At 40.0% G+C, this 18,459-nt stretch overlaps 1 protein-coding gene across 2 annotated transcripts in view; it reads left to right on the top strand.

Annotated features, from left to right (window-relative positions):
* Positions 1 to 12,872: 12,872 nt before the first annotated feature.
* The window catches only part of SLC30A9 (solute carrier family 30 member 9), an 85,899-nt gene continuing 80,312 nt past the window's right edge, over positions 12,873 to 18,459 (top strand). The window contains exon 1 of one of the 2 annotated variants that reach the window (XM_058546976.1): positions 12,873 to 13,102. In XM_058546976.1, the coding sequence (XP_058402959.1) occupies positions 12,991 to 13,102 (112 nt within the window). In that variant the 5' untranslated portion in view covers positions 12,873 to 12,990. The remainder of the gene's footprint in view (positions 13,103 to 18,459) is intronic. The other variant, XM_058546975.1, reaches the window with a different exon arrangement.

Genomic DNA, 18,459 nt, shown 5'->3' on the forward strand with positions numbered 1-18,459 from the left:
TGTTTTTATTTTTTATTGTTGCTGTTGAATGTTGATGAAGGCTCTTAAAAAGAAACTGATGGCCAGGATCCCAAGTTTTCAACTAGGTATTTACTATTACCCAAAGAAAATAAACTGAAAGGATAATGCCACACCCACCAAAGTATTTAGGGGCCCTGGCAAGAATAGATGAATTGGCTAGTGACAAGACTATCAGGAAGACTGAACTGAACAGGAAAATACATGGTTCCCCTAAAGGCATTCAAATTCAAATTCAAACAGTTTTAAACACTGCCAGTCTCACTCTGTGGACCCAATTTAGCTATAAGCCACCAGCTTGTGGTCTTGTCCTGGGCCACTGCACACTGTTTAACAGTGAAGGGCTCTGACCCAGACCCTCTTTGACTTCCCATCCTGGTAAATTGGGCTGGATTACATTAACCCCAAGAACTCATTCCTTTGGTGACTAAAACAGGCTTAAAGATTCTTCCCCATCTCTCTACCCTATGCTCCATCCATGTCACAGATCTTGTCCCTGACCCAGATGCCTTTTGGGAGAGAAAATACCTAAGTTTGAGCCCTGCAGTGCTTCAATCTTATTCATACTCTCTTGCCAACAATTCTCAATTTTGACCAGAGTGAGGAGGGAAGGGAAAGGAGAATGGGCTCCTCTCAAGTAGGGGGAGATCCTCAGGGCCATGTGGCCTGAGGCTTAGTTGAATGGCTCCCAGGCACCATTCCCCTCTTCTCTGAGGTAGAGAAAGACAAATCCAGGTGAAAGAACTCCCCAAGGTCTAGAGCTCAGCTTAGGTGAAAAGCACCCCCCAGCATCCTTGGAAGGCCTGTGGGGGAACCATCATTCCACAGACACTCCTACTTTTTCCCTCTTCCTCACCTTTGTCCTGTCTTTATTTCCTTTTTTCTCCAAGTACCTCAGGACATCTCTTGAACCTGTCTTGTGGCAGTATCCTCAACACTTGCCCCGCTGTCCTGTTGCATTTACCTGGCAAAGCCTCAGGCTTCAATCTAAAGTATATGTCCCCCATCCTCTCTCACAGCACTATTTTTCCTTTACACTTGTTTACTGTTGTTCAAATCTTGTATATTCGTTATTATTTCTCATCTGCTTTTACTATTAAATCTCAGAAAGTATGTCAAAGTCTCTCCCTGTGATAACAGATTTGTCAGTTTCTCCTTGTAATCCTCTCAATTTTTGCCTTATGTATTTTAAGGCTATATTATTAGGTGTTTGCAACTTCAGAATTTTATCTTCCAGTTGAACACTTTATCATTATATAATGACCTTCTGACTCTAGAAAATAATTTTTGCATGAAAGTCTATTTTGTTTGATTTTAATATAGGTACCCTTGTTTAATATAGGTGCACCTGTATTATTCTTTTGCTTCATTTTTGCGTCATGTGTCTTTTCCCATTCTTGTCCTTTACGCTTTAGGTGTGTCTCTTACAAACAGCTGTTCTGGTTTGTTATACTGTCAGTTTGGTCAAGCTGGGAACTACATTTTCCCAGAATTCACTTTTCTGGGTTAGAGTTGGCCCAAAGACAAATTTGTGTGAGAATTGACAGGCAGAAGTGAAGGACTGGCCTTTACTTTGAAAGTTTGAAGACCAGGTGATGAATAAACTGCAAGAGGTGCCCGGCAGGGTCCAGCGTGTTCTTGCTCTTTGGGCTTCACCCAGCTCTTCCTCCTGACGCTGCCCAGTGAGCCCCTCAGATGCCTGGCTGTGGACCCACAGAGGTGGTAGCTGCAGAGTGGCAATAGCTTCCCATAGAACTCTCCACAGATTCCTGTTGTGTTCCCACTTCGCAACCGGATGAGATATGCTTGGTTTCTCAGTTTTTCCCTACAATCTTCAACACTCACAGCAGTGCTTAGGAGCACTAGTTGGTATCTTTGTCTGATTATCCATCTCCCCATTCCAGATGTTCATCTCCTCCCACAATTGTATAAAGTCTACTTTCAATATAAATCCCTTGTCTCATAACACAATGCTCTGCTTCCCTGACTGACAATAATGTATAGCTAATTTTTTTTTAATAGTTTGATGACCTTTTTTTTTTTTTGCAGGAAAAGATTCGCCCTGAGCGAACATCTGTTGCCAAGCTTCCTCCTTTTTTTTTTCCCCCTCCCCAAAGACCCAGTGCATAGTTGTACATTCTAGTTGTAAGTCCTTCTAGTTCTTCTGTGTGAGCTGCCGCCACAGCAATGGCTACTGACAGATGAGTGGTGTGGTTCTGCACCCAGGAACCAGACCTGGGCTGCCCAAGTGGAGTGTGCCAAACTTTAACTACTTGGCCATCAGGGCTGGCTCAATAACTTTGTTTTTTAACTGGATAGTTTCATCCGCGTATACTTACTGTTATTACTGATATATCTGGGTTTATTTCTAGTGTCTTATTTTGTGCTATTTGTCCTGGCTTTTCTGTTCCTTTTTACTTCCTTTCTTGCTTGGTGGTTTTTTTTTTATTTTTTCCTACCCCGTTTTTCCCCCTCTACCATTTTGGAATGTATACACACTTGCTTTTTTTTTTTTCTCTATTAAACTTTAGCAATTTGAACATGCTTACTTAACAAAGTTTTGGGTTAAAAGAATTTAAATTTGCTTCTGCAAGGTGCCTTGGGACACTACCAAACTGAGACCACTTAAATTCTAGCTCTAGAATTTTTTTTTTAAATGATGTTTTATTTATTTATTTTTTTTGTGAGGAAGATCAGCCCTGAGCTAACATCCATGCTAATCCTCCCCTTTTTGCTGAGGAAGACCGACCCTGAGCCCACATCCATTGCCAGTCCTCCTCCTTATCTTCCCCAAAGCCCCAGTAGATAGTTGCATGCCACCGTTGCACATCCTTCCAGCTGCCGCACGCGGGATGCAGCCCCAGCAAGGCCGGAGAAGCGGTGCGTCGGTGTGCACCCGGGATCCGAACCCAGGCCGCCAGCAGCAGAGCGGGAGCACTCAACCGCTAAGCCTCGGGCCGGCCCTGGATTTTTTTTTTTTAATATAGGAAGTGTAAATTTGGGCACAAACATTATGAATAGTGGCTTGTGGTTATGAATTCTTAGGGAGAATCTTCTTCCCTTCGGCTGGCACCAAGGTAAAAAAAGGCAACTTTCCTGGCTGTCTCTTTAGACTTTAAATGCAGTGGTTTAGGGCCGGCCCCGTGGCTTAGCGGTTAAGTGTGCGCACTCTGCTGCTGGCGGCCCGGGTTCGGATCCCAGGCGCAGACCGACACACCGCTTCTCCGGCCATGCTGAGGCCACGTCCCACATACAGCAACTAGAAGGATGTGCAACTATGACATAACAACTATCTACTGGGGCTTTGGGGAAAAAAGGAGGAGGATTGGCAATAGATGTTAGCTCAGAGCCAGTCTTCCTCAGCAAAGAGTGGAGGATTAGCATGGATGTTAGCTCAGGGCTGATCTTCCTTACTAAATAAATAAATAAATAAATAAAAACATCATTAAAAATAAATAAAATAAATGCAGTGGTTTATTATGCAAACATCTATTAGATTCCCCACACTGAGTGGTCCCTCTTCATCTCTTGTCTTCCAGTGTCCAGTACTGGATCCCACCCCTTACCTCAAGTTTATGAGGAGCTAGAATAGATTACCCGTGTGTATTCACTCATTCTGAAAATTCTTTACATTTTTCCAACTTCGGGTTGCTTTTAAGGTGTGTGTGGGGAGGGTATTTTTTTTCCTATTTAACATGATTTTTTTAGGTTGATTTTAGCTGAAAGATTATTTGGGGTGTCTAGTCAACCATATTACTAGAAAAGAATCAGTCCAAAGTTAGGCTTTGAGATTTGAGAACTGGTCAGCATTAACAAGAGAAACGTTGGTTTAGAGGGTTTCATTCTAGAATCTGAAAAACCCAAAGCCTCCTCCCAAGATAGATGGAACCTGAATGATCCTTTATTGCCAGTCCAAGGTAGAGATGGGAACCTAATGGGAGACAGGGGGCAGGAAAAGATTTGGAAGAAGGGATGGATAGAGGGAAGGAGACAGTGGAGAGGTAAGGAGCCAAGAAAGAAATGGGACTACTGTCTTTCTGAGGTGGACTCTGAGATGATCTGATAAAACACTCCATGGGAAAAGTAAATAAATGTTTTGCCATATTCTCTGGGTTCCCTTTTTATTCAGGATGTTTCCAGTTTTCTTTCTGGTGATGGATTCAAGCAACATATCAGCTCATATGTTAAAACACGAGGGGGAGCCAGCCCAGCGGCATAGTGGTTAACTTTGCGCGCTCTGCTTCAGCTGCCTGGGGTTCGCAGGTTCGGATCCCAGGTGCAGACCTACACACCGCCCATCAAGCCATGCTGTGGGGGCTTCCCACATACAAAATAGAGGAAGATGGGCACAGATGTTAGCTCAGGCCAATCTTCCTCAGGCAAAAAGAGGAAGATCGGCAACAGATGTTAGCTCAGGAGCAATCTTCCTCTCTGGAAAAAAAAAAAAAAAAAAAACATGAGGCGCTAGCCCAGTGGCACAGTGGTTAAGTTCAGCGCACTCTGCTTTGGTGGCCTGGGTTCACGGGTTTTGGATCCCGAGTGTGGACCTACACCACTCATCAAGCCACGCTGTGGCAGTATCCCATATACAAAATAGAGGAAGACTGGCACAGATGTTAGCTCAGGGCAAATCTTCCTCAGGGGGCAAAAAAAAAAACATGATCAAGGAGTTACAAATACATATAACATCAGGAGTAATGTCAGAAAGTCCATAGATGGTGGTTCCAATCTTTAGACATTCTCTTAGTTTCCCTTGGCCTCAATTTCCTCATTTGTAGAATGTGGTGCAGTAGAGAATTATTGTGAGGAATGTTTGAGGTGAACATATTTGTATACTGTAAAAGTTTGTACAAATAGCTACATTTTATATAAAATTATGCTTCTCATTTTACCTTAGGAGATTCTGGGACTCTTCTAATTTAAAGAACATCCCTCAAGATCCTACTTGATGAGTCAGTGTTGGTTAGAACTTATGTTACCATGTTTCAACATCTTTCTGGGAAAAAAAGAAATTTTGGACCTGTTAAGAGAATTTTTTTTTTCTTTTTCCCTCATTAAAATACAAAGCCTTGTGTTGATGGTTAGATATTTTTTTTACTCTCACAATTCCAGGGACATAGAGGCTTATGCAAGGGACAGAGAGCAAAAGTGCTATTACTTGGCAAAATCAGATCAACCTCTGTAAGAGCTCTCTCCAGAAGTACATCTTCAAAATCAGTAAATGATTAAAAGTCCTCTCCAATGCATGCTCTTTCTAAACTATCCCAAATGAAAGCATAAGAAGGATGCAAAAAAATAGTCTAAGAAATGCTCAAAACTAAATTTATCTTAATGTGCAGAAAATGAGGCCCAGAATTACAATTCTGTCTTCTTTAGGAAATCTGCCAGAAATTGGAAGTGACTTGATTCTCATCCTAAGTGAGACACCTAGGAAGTTGTGGAGATAAGACCATTATCATTGGAAGGCAGTAGAGCATGGCCAAGATCTAGGGCTCTGAGGTCTGACAGACCTGGTTTCAGTCACTTCTTAGCTGTGTGATCTCTGTTTCTCCTGTAAAATGGGGATAATAATACCCCATACATTGTGAGATGATAAAATGAGCTCAAGCACATACTGTTTAGCATAGTGCTTCACATACAAGGGCTCACAACATTTTGGCTGTCATCATCTGCAATTTAGAACAATTGTGTGGAGAGCTTTATTGAATAAATTGAGTAGTTGTTAACATAATTTGCCACTTATATATATCCCAGTCAGAAAATAACTATAATTATTTTCCAGGTATGTTTAGTAATAATTGATGTTTGTAACCATGACCACCTCCCATCTTCTCCCCTACCCAGGTACTGTAAAATTTTGAATTGTCAAAGAAAGTTTAAATTTTGGAGATTACATGATACTGTGTTATAATGGAAAGAGCATAGAGTAAGGGTCAGAACGCAGGTTTCAGTAGCAACTACTTCATACAGATCTGTGACCTTGAGTAATGCATTTAACCACTCTTCACATGATTCCTCTTTTGAAAAATAGAGAGAATGATATAGGATCAAAAGCATTAATGAATGTACAGTGGGATGAGATTTTCTTCCCTACAACTCCCTTCTATTTTCTAGAATGTTAAATTCTAAAGGCTACATTAATAGAACAGTGTTTTTTAAATAATGTTACCTAAAGTGGTGAAGGAGAAAAAGCATCAGTGCAATGAGGAAGGATCTAATTGCAATATTTTATCTGGGGGTCAGACCACCATGAGGACTTCTCCCCACCCTGCCTCATGCATACTCTAGCTCTGAAACCTGCCCACTATCAATAGCAGAACCAGTTGGAGCAGAGAAAGACTGACAACATCCTTTGGAGGCAAGACCCAAGAAGAGCTGGAGCTGGGACTTTAAGGAAAGAGTGAGTCTATCAGAAGGACTAAGAGACTGTGTGTGTGTATAGAGCAGCGCTGTCCAATAGAAGTACAATGCAAGGCACAAATGGGAGCCACGTATGTCATTTTAAATTTTCTAGTAGCACATTAAAAACATTAAAAAGAAACAGGTGACATTAATTTTTGTAATATATTTTATTTAACCCACTGTATCAAAAATATTATCATTTCAACAGTTATTAATTATTAATATATTTTACATTCTTTTTTCTTATTAAGTCTTTGAAATCCAGTACGCATTTTGTTCTTATAACACATCTCAATTCAGACTAGTCATATATCAAATGCTCACTCTCCACATATGATTAGTGGCTAATGTATTGGACAATGCAGATATTGAAGGTATGAAGGAGATTGTTGGAGATTCTCTGGTGACATTGGTGTTACTACATGTTGCTCCTCCAGAGTCTAGGACTAAGACTCCATGGCTCTGAATGCAGCTTAGGGGCAAGCTGAATAGATTAAAACAGTGACTCTAGTCTCTGCTGGCCTGTGGACTTGTGGACTTTGTGTGGTTTGGATTACATGGCCTGAAAATGAAGTCGTGACTGAACATTCTTTGGGATTTCGTGTGTATATTAAATTGGCCAACATTAAGACTTTTGTTATAGATTAAACCACCCTTGTCTTCCATAACATGGTGTATTAGTCTGCTCAGGCTGCCATAAAATACCATAGGCTGAGTGACTTAAACAACAGAAATTTATTTTCTCACAGTTCTGGAGCCTGGGAAAGCCAAGGTCAAGGTGTCAGCAAGGTAGAGTTCATTCTGAGGCCTCTTCTCTTGGCTTGTAGGTAGCCATCATCTCACTCTATGTTCAGGTGGCCTTTCCTTGGTGTGTGTACAGGGAGAGAGAGAGAGCAAGATCTCTCTCTCTTCCTCCTCTTTTAAGGCCACCAGTCCTATTGGCTTAGCGCCCTACCCCATGACCTCATTTAACCTAAATTACTTCCTAAAGGCCCTATCTCCAAATACAGTCACACTGGGGGTTAGGACTTCAACATAAGAATTTGGTGGTAGGGGCACAATTCCGTCCATAGCATATGGGCTTAGTGTTCAAGATACAAATGTACAAAGTATTTTATAACTAAGAAATAAAAGTGAAATTTAGGAGATGGTAGAATGCCACTTTAGAGCGTACCTGTGATACAGCACTTTCATCTGTGAGTTAAAGGATCTGGCCATGTTCAAGGCTGGCTCTGCCACTTACTAGTAGGTGACCTGAGACCAGTCACTTAGGTTTCTAGGTCTCAGTTTTTTTAATCTTTAAAATAGATAATAACTATCTCTTAAGGTGGTTGTAAGTTTAATAATGGATGTTAAAGTGCTTTGTAAACTCTAGTGCTATTTAAATTTTTGGTGATGTTATCAAATTGCTATGTCTTGCACATTGTAAGCACTGAAAATAAATATTTTTTAAATGACACCAGCATAGTAATGATGATATATATCATTATATGTATCAGATAGTGTTAATGCTAAAGCTCTATATCAATGTAAGAGGGTTTATACCATTACTAATAATGTTGAGAATGCATATATTTTTACCTTTTGATTCTTAGAAAGCACAGTAAATCATATATGCTAATCCTAGTTGTCAGAAGTGTTAAGTCATCAGAATGTCCCCAAACCAATCCGTCAATAAGTCATATCATTTATACCTGCAAAATCATCCAGAACCGGACTATTTCTCTTCACTAGCCTCAATTACCACCATGGACCAAACCGCCTTCATCTCTCACCTAGATTGTTACAATGGCTTCCTCACTTTTCTCTTTCTTCTGCTTTTGCCAGCCCCCTTCCCGTTTCTGTTCTCAATACAACACCTCACCATGACCCTGTTAAATCGTACCTCCAAACACGTCTCCTCTGCTCAGAACCCTTCAGTGACTTCCACTCTCGAAGCCCCTCCAGTGACCTACCAGCACCTACTTCATTTTCTCCTCTTAGTGTTCATCCCCTACTACTTTTTTCCTTGTTCACTGTGTTCCAGCCAGACCGGCTTCCTTACTCGTCCTTGAATGTGCCAAACACACTCCTGCTCCAAGCACATAAGTACTCCTTGTGTCACTTCTACCTAGAATGTGGTTCTAGACATCCATTTGACTATTCCTTTACCCCTTCAGATCTTTATTCATCTGTCACCTTGGTGATACCTTTCCTGACCACCCTATTTAAATACCCTACACGCCACCTCTACACTGGCCTTTCTTCTTCTCCTTTCCTCCTTGATTTTTCTCCATAGTACTTATCATTGTCTTATAATGCTTATCATATAGCAAATAGCATTATCATATATTTATTTTATTTATAATCTGTCTCCCCCACCACAGTGTGTAAGCTTCATCAGGACAAGAACCTGTTTCTGTTTTTTCATTGCTAAAAGGCAGTTCCTAGAACATAGTAGGCACTCAATAAATCCACCCTAAACAGAAAAGGATCCTTTTTTTCTCAAGAATACTGTGTAGCTAACAAAGTCTGGAAGGAGTAGAGAATCAGGCTTGGGAGCTATACAACCAGGAACGAGGCAGCTTCCTATTGCAGTTTCTATTGGAGACAGTCACCGTTCTTACCCACTCTCCAGCACTTCTGTCCCTACTACCTCTGAAAACTGGATGTATCTTTGCTTCGCACCTCTCCTTCTTCCTTTGGGGAAGAAATTGACTCTTCACAAATGCTGCCCTCCCCAAAAGTACCAAATCTACATGCTCTCAGTCCCCAGCTTATTTCCTCAAGGATAAAGGTTATCAAACAGTTCAGTCTCTTTTGCCCCCAGGAGTATTTAGTAACTTGATTGTCCTATCTGTAATACCTGTAATCCCAATCCTGTTCACTAATCTCTGGGTGGCGGGGGGGGGGGGGATGCAGGTGGAAGATATGTAGATAAATTTTTTTCCTAATTTACTGAGAGGGGGGTATTATTGAAGAAGCTAAGAAGAGTTGAATAAGAGAGCTAGGACCCAGAAATATGGTCATCATTGGAGAAATCATTCTCCTTTTTATTCCTGGATGGAAGTGGCAAAGAGTGAACCTAAGTTGAATGGTGGTGGAGTATTATATGGTTATTTCACATAATAATTGTGATTAAAAAAACCCCACAAGTAACTTCACAGAATAACATGGGGAGAAAACACATCAGAGCAACCAATCCCCATCCCCCCAACCTCATGCTCACTCAAGCACAAACACAGATTTGAAGTCAGAGGACCTGAGTCTGCTTTTATGTTCTAGCCCATCCCTGCTGAGCAATCTTAGGAAAATCCTATGACTTCTCTGAAAAACGGAGACTAAGATTAGCAACCTGGTCAGAAACCGTACCAACTTCACAATTCACTTCCTTTGCTTATGCAAGAGATGTTTGCCTATAGATGCAAAATGTGTTTGTGCAGACCCAAACTGCTTCTGACCAGGAAATGGTAGGGAATGACCCCCTTGGGTGTGGTCAGATAGTCTCCCTTTTATCCACATGTAAACCATTTTCTTTTTGAAGTGCTCAGGTGGGAAAGCTCCCTCCTCCTCCAATTCCACAGGCAAAAACATTATGCCAACAAATACATCTGTGTTCAAAATTAAATTTGTGTTCTTGGTAAGGCTCATGATAGAACCACTCACTTTATCGTGTAATGGATTATCTAAGTCAGTTTTCCAGATAAACAGCCAAGTTTGTCCTATGATGAGAATCATTATTTTCCCAAAGCTATAAACAGGATGAAATCAAGGAATAGTCAGCTCAATTAGAGAAGCAAATTTCTGAAAGATGTTGGAACTTCTACAGAGTAAATGGAAAACCATGCAGGAGTTGTGGCATTATGGTAATAATCAAATGACACCTCTCCTTTTTTCTACTTCTATTTCCATCCATCTGACTTAATAGTTACCTATATTTAGGCATCTATTTATACCACAAATCTGCATGAAACTCAGACAATTTAATATCATGTTGATCACACATAAAATGCTGTTAAAAAAAACTGGGGAAATGCTCTCTCTTGACCCACATTTCAGAAAACAATGAAAGACCACACTGTCATTCAAGTCTTTTGAAATACCTCATATTGTCTTCCAAAAGAGAAACCCACTGATTTAGAAAGTAAAGTGTGGTGGCTAAGAGCAAGATCTTTGTGCCTCAGTTTCCTCATCTCTAACTTGCTCAGATGTTATGAATGAGATAATGCACAGAGGGTATGGCAATTAGTAAATGATCCATATTACTCTAATATCACTATTTCAAATTTTCTATGTGCTTATTTTTAAATTTTCTGTCTCCTCTAATAGAAAATAAGCTCCATGATGCTCTAGAATCTTACCTGTTCAGTACATATTTGCAGTTGCTGAATGTCTCAAGTGGAGCATTAAAGCAAAGTCTCTTCATAAGGATGGAATTTCTCAAAGAATTTAGAGTCAAAGGAAATTCCCCTAAGGAACTCTAAAATTGACATTGCCTTAATTTTCAGCACTTGAGGAAATTCTGAGGACTATCCAGCAGGACAAGTATATCATGACAATACAGGTGTAAACACCAAGACTGCAGAAGTATTTTAATCCAAGTCCATGGAGACCTTATTATGTGATACAGCATTGTGAGGGTTAAACAAGATAACACAGCATGATCCACTATTCTTCAAACTTATTTGGCAAGTCAAGGCTTCTGGAGGTTTATCAAAACACAGTGTCTAAGTCAAGTAACATCCCAGCTATATCAGGGGAAAGGAGGGTAGGAAAAAACTAACGCATGATGAAAACGTATCATGCACCAGCATTATGTTCTACACATCACCCTGCTGTTATTAAAATTATTTTAATAACCTTGCAAAAAATAACCCTGCAAAAAATGTATTTAAAAAATGTTTCTTATCACAAAAGGAACGAATATTCCTCAAAGAATGATTAGAAAATATATAAACAAGAAGAAAATAAAATCCTATTGTACATAATAAAAATAAACCCTAAGAAGCTTTGATCAATTTTCATTAATGATAGTTGAAACCAGGGGCTACTTGAAGAATACAAAGCATTTAGGTTAGCTTTACAGCAAAAGTTAATGTATATTTACATACAGTCAACATAAAATTAGGGTTAAGCTTTTATGTATTTTATATTATAAAGTTGAATTTCTGTTTACAATCTCTTTACAATCTAAAATCTATTTACAAGGAAGTGATAGGAACTTTCCAGTAATATTCAGATTTTTGAGTAATCTTGAGGTTATGAATATTTATGGGAAAGCATTTTTTAATGTTTGACCACAACGTTTTAAACTATGTTTGTCAGAGGAAGTTAAATTTGCTTACCATTCTTGTGATAATTTAATCACCACGACCTCATTAATCTGGTTATACTTATCTCAATCAGCATAAAAGACTGCGTTGATTCTCCCTAAATTAGTAACATGCTAATTTATTTCCCCTTGAAATCGTTATTTTGTAGTAATACAGTTAAGCGACTCAGATTAATATTAAAACAAACCACCATGCATTCCATTCAATTAATTTACTTGTGCCAGGCCTTCTTTTAGCGGTTTGGAAGCAGCAATGTACAATACACAAGATTCCAGCATCATGATGCTTATTTTCTATTCTGAGAGACAGAAAATATAAAAATAAATACACAGATAATTTCAAATAGTGATAAGCGTTTTGAAGACAATTTAATAGGGCAACGGGGTAGAGACTAACCAGGCCTACTATAGCGAGAGTGACCAAGGAAGACTGTCAAGTTTGAGCTCAGACCTGAACGAGGATATCAGAGATAAACACGGTTAACGCTATGCTGAGTACTGTTCCGGTCTCTTTCTCTCTAGGACTAGACCGACTCCTGCTCCGACACCTGCACATCTCCGTTTCCCCAGACAAATCTTGAACACATAAAAAAATCCTTTATTATATTACATACGAGAATCTGAGGTTCAGAGTTTAGTAGGGCAAGTAACTGATTCCGAAGTGGGTACTTGCCTTCATGTACTGGCTACAGAATGGTGTTACAAGGAGAACGATGTACTGTGGTAAAAGTTCGGAGTACTGAGGATACGTTAGTCGCCGCTTGGGCTTAATCTAGGAAAGCCCTGGAGAGAGAGGCTCAGAAGGCTGGAGTCCCATTTCCAACAACCATGGCCCAGGTTTCGAGCCCAGAAAATAAAAAGAAGTAAGCAGAGGTCCCAAAGGCTGTCACTTCTCCCAAGGCTTTTCCGGTTGTTATAACGCAAACAATTTACGCAACGACGTCCAACCAAGGTGCAAAAGACACTTGCGGAAATAGACTGGACGGAACCTCACTGCCTCTGCAGCCACGCCCGCCCCTCGCCGCCCAGACCCGGTCTGCGGCGGCAAAGCCACGCGAGTCTGGCTCCGCGCGCACGTCACTTCCGCCGCCTCGGCGGCCGGCGTCGCCCAATGATGTTACCATTTCCGGGTGGCCCAGGCCGCCCACGGCGGCGCGGGCGTCGCTATTAGCTGGTGTGTGGTCTATGGAGTCAGTTGGTGCGGGCGGCGGCGCGGAGGCAGGAGGCGGTGTCCGAGTGGGGGCCTTTGCCCCGCCAGGATGTTACCGGGCTTGGCCGCCGCCGCTGCGGCCCACAGATGTAGCTGGTCCTCCCTGTGCCGGCTCCGTCTGCATTGCAGGGCGGCGGCCCGCCGCTCCAGCGAGCGCCAGGGTGAGTGTCCCGCTCCGGTCACTGACTGCGAAAGCCGGCCTGGCGGACCAGCTCGGGTTCGGCGCTTCGCCGCCTCGGCCCGTACGCCCGCTTGCCCCTCCCCAACTCCAGAACCTTCGTTTCGGGTCTCGCCTTTGCCTTTCAGCTTCCGCAACCCGTGGGGGCTCCCGGCAGGCCTCCCCTACCCTGGTTTCGCCTACGGCCCTAACGAGACCCCCGCGGAAACTTAAGGGCAGCTCTTGGGATGGGTCGCATCCTTGAAGCCAAGCGCTTTGTACCAAGTAAAACGTTACGTGCGTCGCAGTGTCCCTCGGTGACCCCTCCCCACTATCCTGGCAGTGAGCAATTGCGGATTCCCCCAAGTTCCAGGGTCATTTGAGCTCACCGACTCACCTCCATTGAGCACTACTGGCTGAGTAGGTTTTTTTGATCTCCTTTTCTCATACCCCCAACTTGTTTTCTTAAATTTTGTAAAAGGAGGAAGGGAGGGGATGCTACTCAGCTTGTACAATTCATTCATAAGTTTGAAGGTAGGACCATCCCACGGTCATTGAATGAGCCCAGTTTGGGATAGAAAAACGAACTCTTCAGTTCTGTTGAACAATCTTTTTGGTGAAAAAGCTGGAGGCTGTAACCCGGAAAAAGGTGGTTGACGAGAATTTTTACCCTCTCCTTCAGCATTCTTTTCGGACTCAAATTTAAAATTTCTGACAGTTTCCAAAAGAACATTGAACTTGTCAGTTTTAATCAGGCTTACCTCCGTTTTTGTCATAGCTTGGCATACTGTAGCTTGACACTTGAGAACTGATAGGAACAATGAGGGAGAAGAGAGAACCAAATCCGCCCCTAATCTAATCTCCCGGATTCTTGGGGATGCAAAGAGTATTTACAGAAACATTTCTCAAAAATTTATGTTTGAAAAAACTTGGAGCCTGTTTGTGACCTCGCAGTAGAAGTTGGAAGTTGTAGTCCAGTCATTCAAGTTTATGAGTAGTATAAGCTATAGTAACGCCCGGGCTGTGCAAATAAATTAGAATATATTCGTGTCTTTTATTTGCAATATATGTAGAAACTGGCTCTTAAAATTCCAGAAGGGTTAATTTTAACAGCACTGTTCTTTGGGCTTTTTGGTGGTGATAGAAAAGTATAATTGTTGAGTTTTCCTATATCGGCAATATACTCTTATGAACAAAAGGAATCATCTAGTTATGCTGTACTCAAATCCCCAAGTAGACTTTCAAGTGTAATTGTTTCTGTTGACCAAGCAATTTACGCTTAAATTAGGTGTAGTGGCTGTTGAATTGAGTCTAAACTGCCCTTTAAGTGTTGGTAAAAAGGAGTGGAAATAGTGTAATTTGTAATACCTATTCTCTGTAGCTGTCATCATGTCGAAAATTATGTGCTCTGTCTCATCTGTCTGTGAACCACAGGTAATAATTACGTGTTTTCACCAAACTGACTTTGCTAAGTTCTTTGGAATGTTTATTACCAAAAAATTAAAATATGTTTCACTTTTAAAAAAACACTTAGTAGGTTTTAAAAATAACCTTGTTTGTGAAAATTTAGTTTCAATAATACTGAAACAGTTTTTAAAAGGGCAATCATAATTATGGTAAAATTTAAAAATCGTTTGAAAAAAGTACTGTTTAAGTTGGATGCATGTAAGAAGAAAAGACTATTTGAAGAAGTTTTGGGAAAAAATTCTAAAAAGATGTTTTTCTTGTCATGAAGTAAAGTTTAGTTTATGCTTCTAAAATTCCTATGCGACTGGGAAAAACTTACAAGGAGAGAGGGAAACAGTTGCTTCATTTGCATACTTAAAAATGAAAAATGCCTGTATGTCAAACTAACACTGAAAACATTTAAAGGTGAAAAGGAAAACAATATTCTAGAGCAGCACTGTCCAAAAGAAATACTATGTAAGCCACGTATGTAATTTTGAGTTGTCTGATAGCCATATTAAAAAAATAAAAACAGATGAAATTAATTTTAATAATATATTTATCCAGTATATTAAAAATCTTTCAATATGTAATCAATGTAAAATTTATTGATATATTTTACATTATCTTTTTGTACTAAATCTTTGAAGTCCAGTGTGTATTTTACACTTAACAACGCATCTTAGTTCAGACTAATGACAATTCAAGTGCTCAGTAAAAATGACTACTGTTTAGAGTTAGTATCCCTAATTTGTAAAGAATTTTTACAAGCCAGTGTACATTCCAGTAGAAAAATGGACAAAGAAAATGAGTAAGGAGTTCATAAAGGAGTTCAAGTGGCCAATAAAAATGTAAAAATCTTCCATACTCACTAATAAGCATAGAAATATAAGTGTAAAGGATTTAGTACTTGCCTGTCTCTCGTTGGCCAAGTTTTTCATAATGATACCTCATATTGAGGGTACAGGAAAGCGGGAACTTTTCTTACTACTGATTAGGACAGTTGAGCAGTGTTTTGGAGGTGAGTTATTCTTTGTATAAAAAGAACTTCAAAGGGTTATGCCTTCTAACCCAACAGTTCTACTTAAATGGGTTTACTTTAAAGAAATAATCAGATACGTATTAAAATGTGTGCACAACTTCATTATTCATAGTAATAAATTGGTAACATCTGTAGTTATGAAGAGTTGGAAACAGAAATATATTATGATACATTTATATGCAACATTTTTTTTTTCTTTTGTGAGGAAGATTAGCCCTGAGCTAACATCCATTGCCAGTCCTCCTCTGTTTGCTGAGGAAGATTGGCCCTGGGCTAACATCTGTGCCCATCTTCCTCTACTTTATGTGGGACACCTGCCGCAGGGTGGCTTGATAAGTGGTGCGTAGATCCGTGCCTGGGATCCGAACCTGCGAACCCTGGGTGACTGAAGCAGAGTGTGCAAACTTAACCACTGTGCCACTGGGTCGGCCCCCAACAATTTTTTAAAAAAACTGTAGTTTACAAGAACATTTAGTAACATGAGAAAATGCTCTTGATGTACTATTAGATAAAACTAGAAAAAATACAGTAAGTTCATTATATATCCTGTGATACTAACAGTGAGTTTCTCTAGGAGATTTTTTTAACTTCTTGTTTTTCAAATGATCTACAATAAACATATTTTTAAATAATAAAAATGTTACTTAGTTTTTATAGTAAATATATCCTTTTTTTTAAAGTTCCTTTGGCTTTGCATAGAGTACTTATTTTTTCATGTATTTATGCCTTGCCTCATTGAATAAAAATTTGAGATGAGACGATGCTCCTTTAAGTACTGCATACCAGATTAACAGATACGTGCTTTTGCTTAAATCTAAAATTAATAGAAGTGTCGTTTTTAAAGAAGAATATAGAAATTAAACCTTTGTATTTTATTCCTGTCTCTAATCTGCTAGTATTTATTACTATAAGAAAAGTAGAGTGGGAATTGAACTTTTTTGCCCAGCCCCCTGCCCCCCTTAAATGACTAACAGGAACATTGACAGTTATAAAAGACCATTGTGGCAGGCTGACAGCATGATTCTATATAGTTAAAGTTAGTGATAGAATTTTTTTTTTTTTTTTTTGGTGAGGAAGATTAGCCCTGGGCTAATCTGTGTGAATAAGGAGATCGTTAGGGGGCCATTATAATTATCTACACAAACAAGATTGTGGTTGGGTGTGGTAGTTAGCATGGAGATGGAGAGAAGTAGATGGCTTTGAGTTATGTTTTGGAATATAAATTATAAAATGTGATAATATAGGTAAAGCATTTAGGACAATGGCTTTGGTCAATCCTTAATGTATTAGGTATTGTTATTGTTTTTACTTTTTCTAAGCAAATATTAACAAGAATTAAGGAAGGTAGTAGAGATATCTGCCAAGAGGCAGTGCAGGAATTTGCCAGCATCTCATATTCTTACTCAAAAAAAAGGATTCCCTGTTGCTTACTCTGCTCTGGAGAAAAATCACCTCAGCAGTAGTCCTCTAGGTTGTGAGCTGCCTGGTCTAGGTCACATTTTTGCTTGCTAGATGATTTGGCATAAAAGGGATTCTTCCTGCATTTTTGGCTAGCTGAAAGCATTATACTTAGTGGTATACTAGTGTATTAATATTAGTGGTAATAATATTAGAAGTTATTTAGCAGTGGATATATTTTTAGTTTTTTTAATTTTAGACATTTTTTTGAAAATATAAAAAAGTATTGGGTATATGCATAATCCAGATATTTCTCCAGTCGCTTTTTTTTTTTTTCTTGATGAGGAAGATTAGCCCTGAGCTAACATCTATTGCCACTCCTCCTCTTTTTGCTGAGGAAGATTGGCCCTGGGCTAGCATCCATGCCCATCTTCCTCTACTTTATATGTGGGAGTCCTGCCACAGCATGGCTTGATAAGCAGTGTGTATGTCAGCGCCCAGGATCCAAACCCATGAACCCTGGGCTGCAGAAGCAGAGCATGTGAACTTAACCGCTATAGGGCTGGGCCAAACCCACACCAGTCACATTTTTTTTTTTTTTTTGTGAGGAAGATCAGCCCTGTGCTAACCCTGCCAATCCTCCTCTTTTTTTGCCAAGGAAGACTGGCCCTGGGCTAACATCCGTGCCCATCTTCCTCCACTTTATATGGGACGCCGCCACAGCATGGCCTGACAAGCGGTGCATCGGTGCGCACCTGGGATCCAAACCAGCGAACCCCGGGCCGCCGCAGCGGAGTGCGCGCACTTAACTGCTTGCACCACCGGGCCGGCCCCCCCAGTCACATTTTTAATAGTTGAAATCATACTGTATTATTTTGTCTTCTGCTTTTTTTAATGCAACATTATAACATGAGTGTTTTTCCATGTTATTAAAAGTCTTTAATTAATACATAATGAAAATAGAGGAACCACTCATAACTTAATCCTTCTGTTAAGGAGCATTTAAGTTGTTTTCAGTTTTTGTTGTGATAAATAGTACCATGAGGAACAGTTTTTGCATTGTATTTTATTGTGTATTTTATGGGCCCAACAAGCTTCTGCTGTGCTACTCTGCTTATTATTGTGTATTTTAAGTTCACACTTACTGACTTCCAAAATAATTGTAATAATGATTTAGTTTTTAATATATCAGTGCTTTAGAAATTTTGGGAAAAACTCCTGAAATAGTCTCTTCGGTAAAGAGGCTGACCTCTGGAAGACTTAGGCTACAAGTTTGACTCTGGTCCTGAAATTAGCCAGAAAGAAAACATTGCAAACTGCAAGAAATGTTTTTGTTTGTTTTTATTGTTGTTTGTTGCAGAAGCAATGTACACAGTAGACAGAATTGTCAGTTTGCGTGGGAGAAAAAGAGTTTCTTGTGTGGTTTGTTGTTGTAGTCTGAAAAAGAAGGCCAAATTTCCTCTGAAAGCCAGAGT

Source organism: Diceros bicornis, chromosome 8 (assembly GCF_020826845.1).
Source record: "Diceros bicornis minor isolate mBicDic1 chromosome 8, mDicBic1.mat.cur, whole genome shotgun sequence".
Lineage (NCBI taxonomy): Eukaryota > Metazoa > Chordata > Mammalia > Perissodactyla > Rhinocerotidae > Diceros > Diceros bicornis.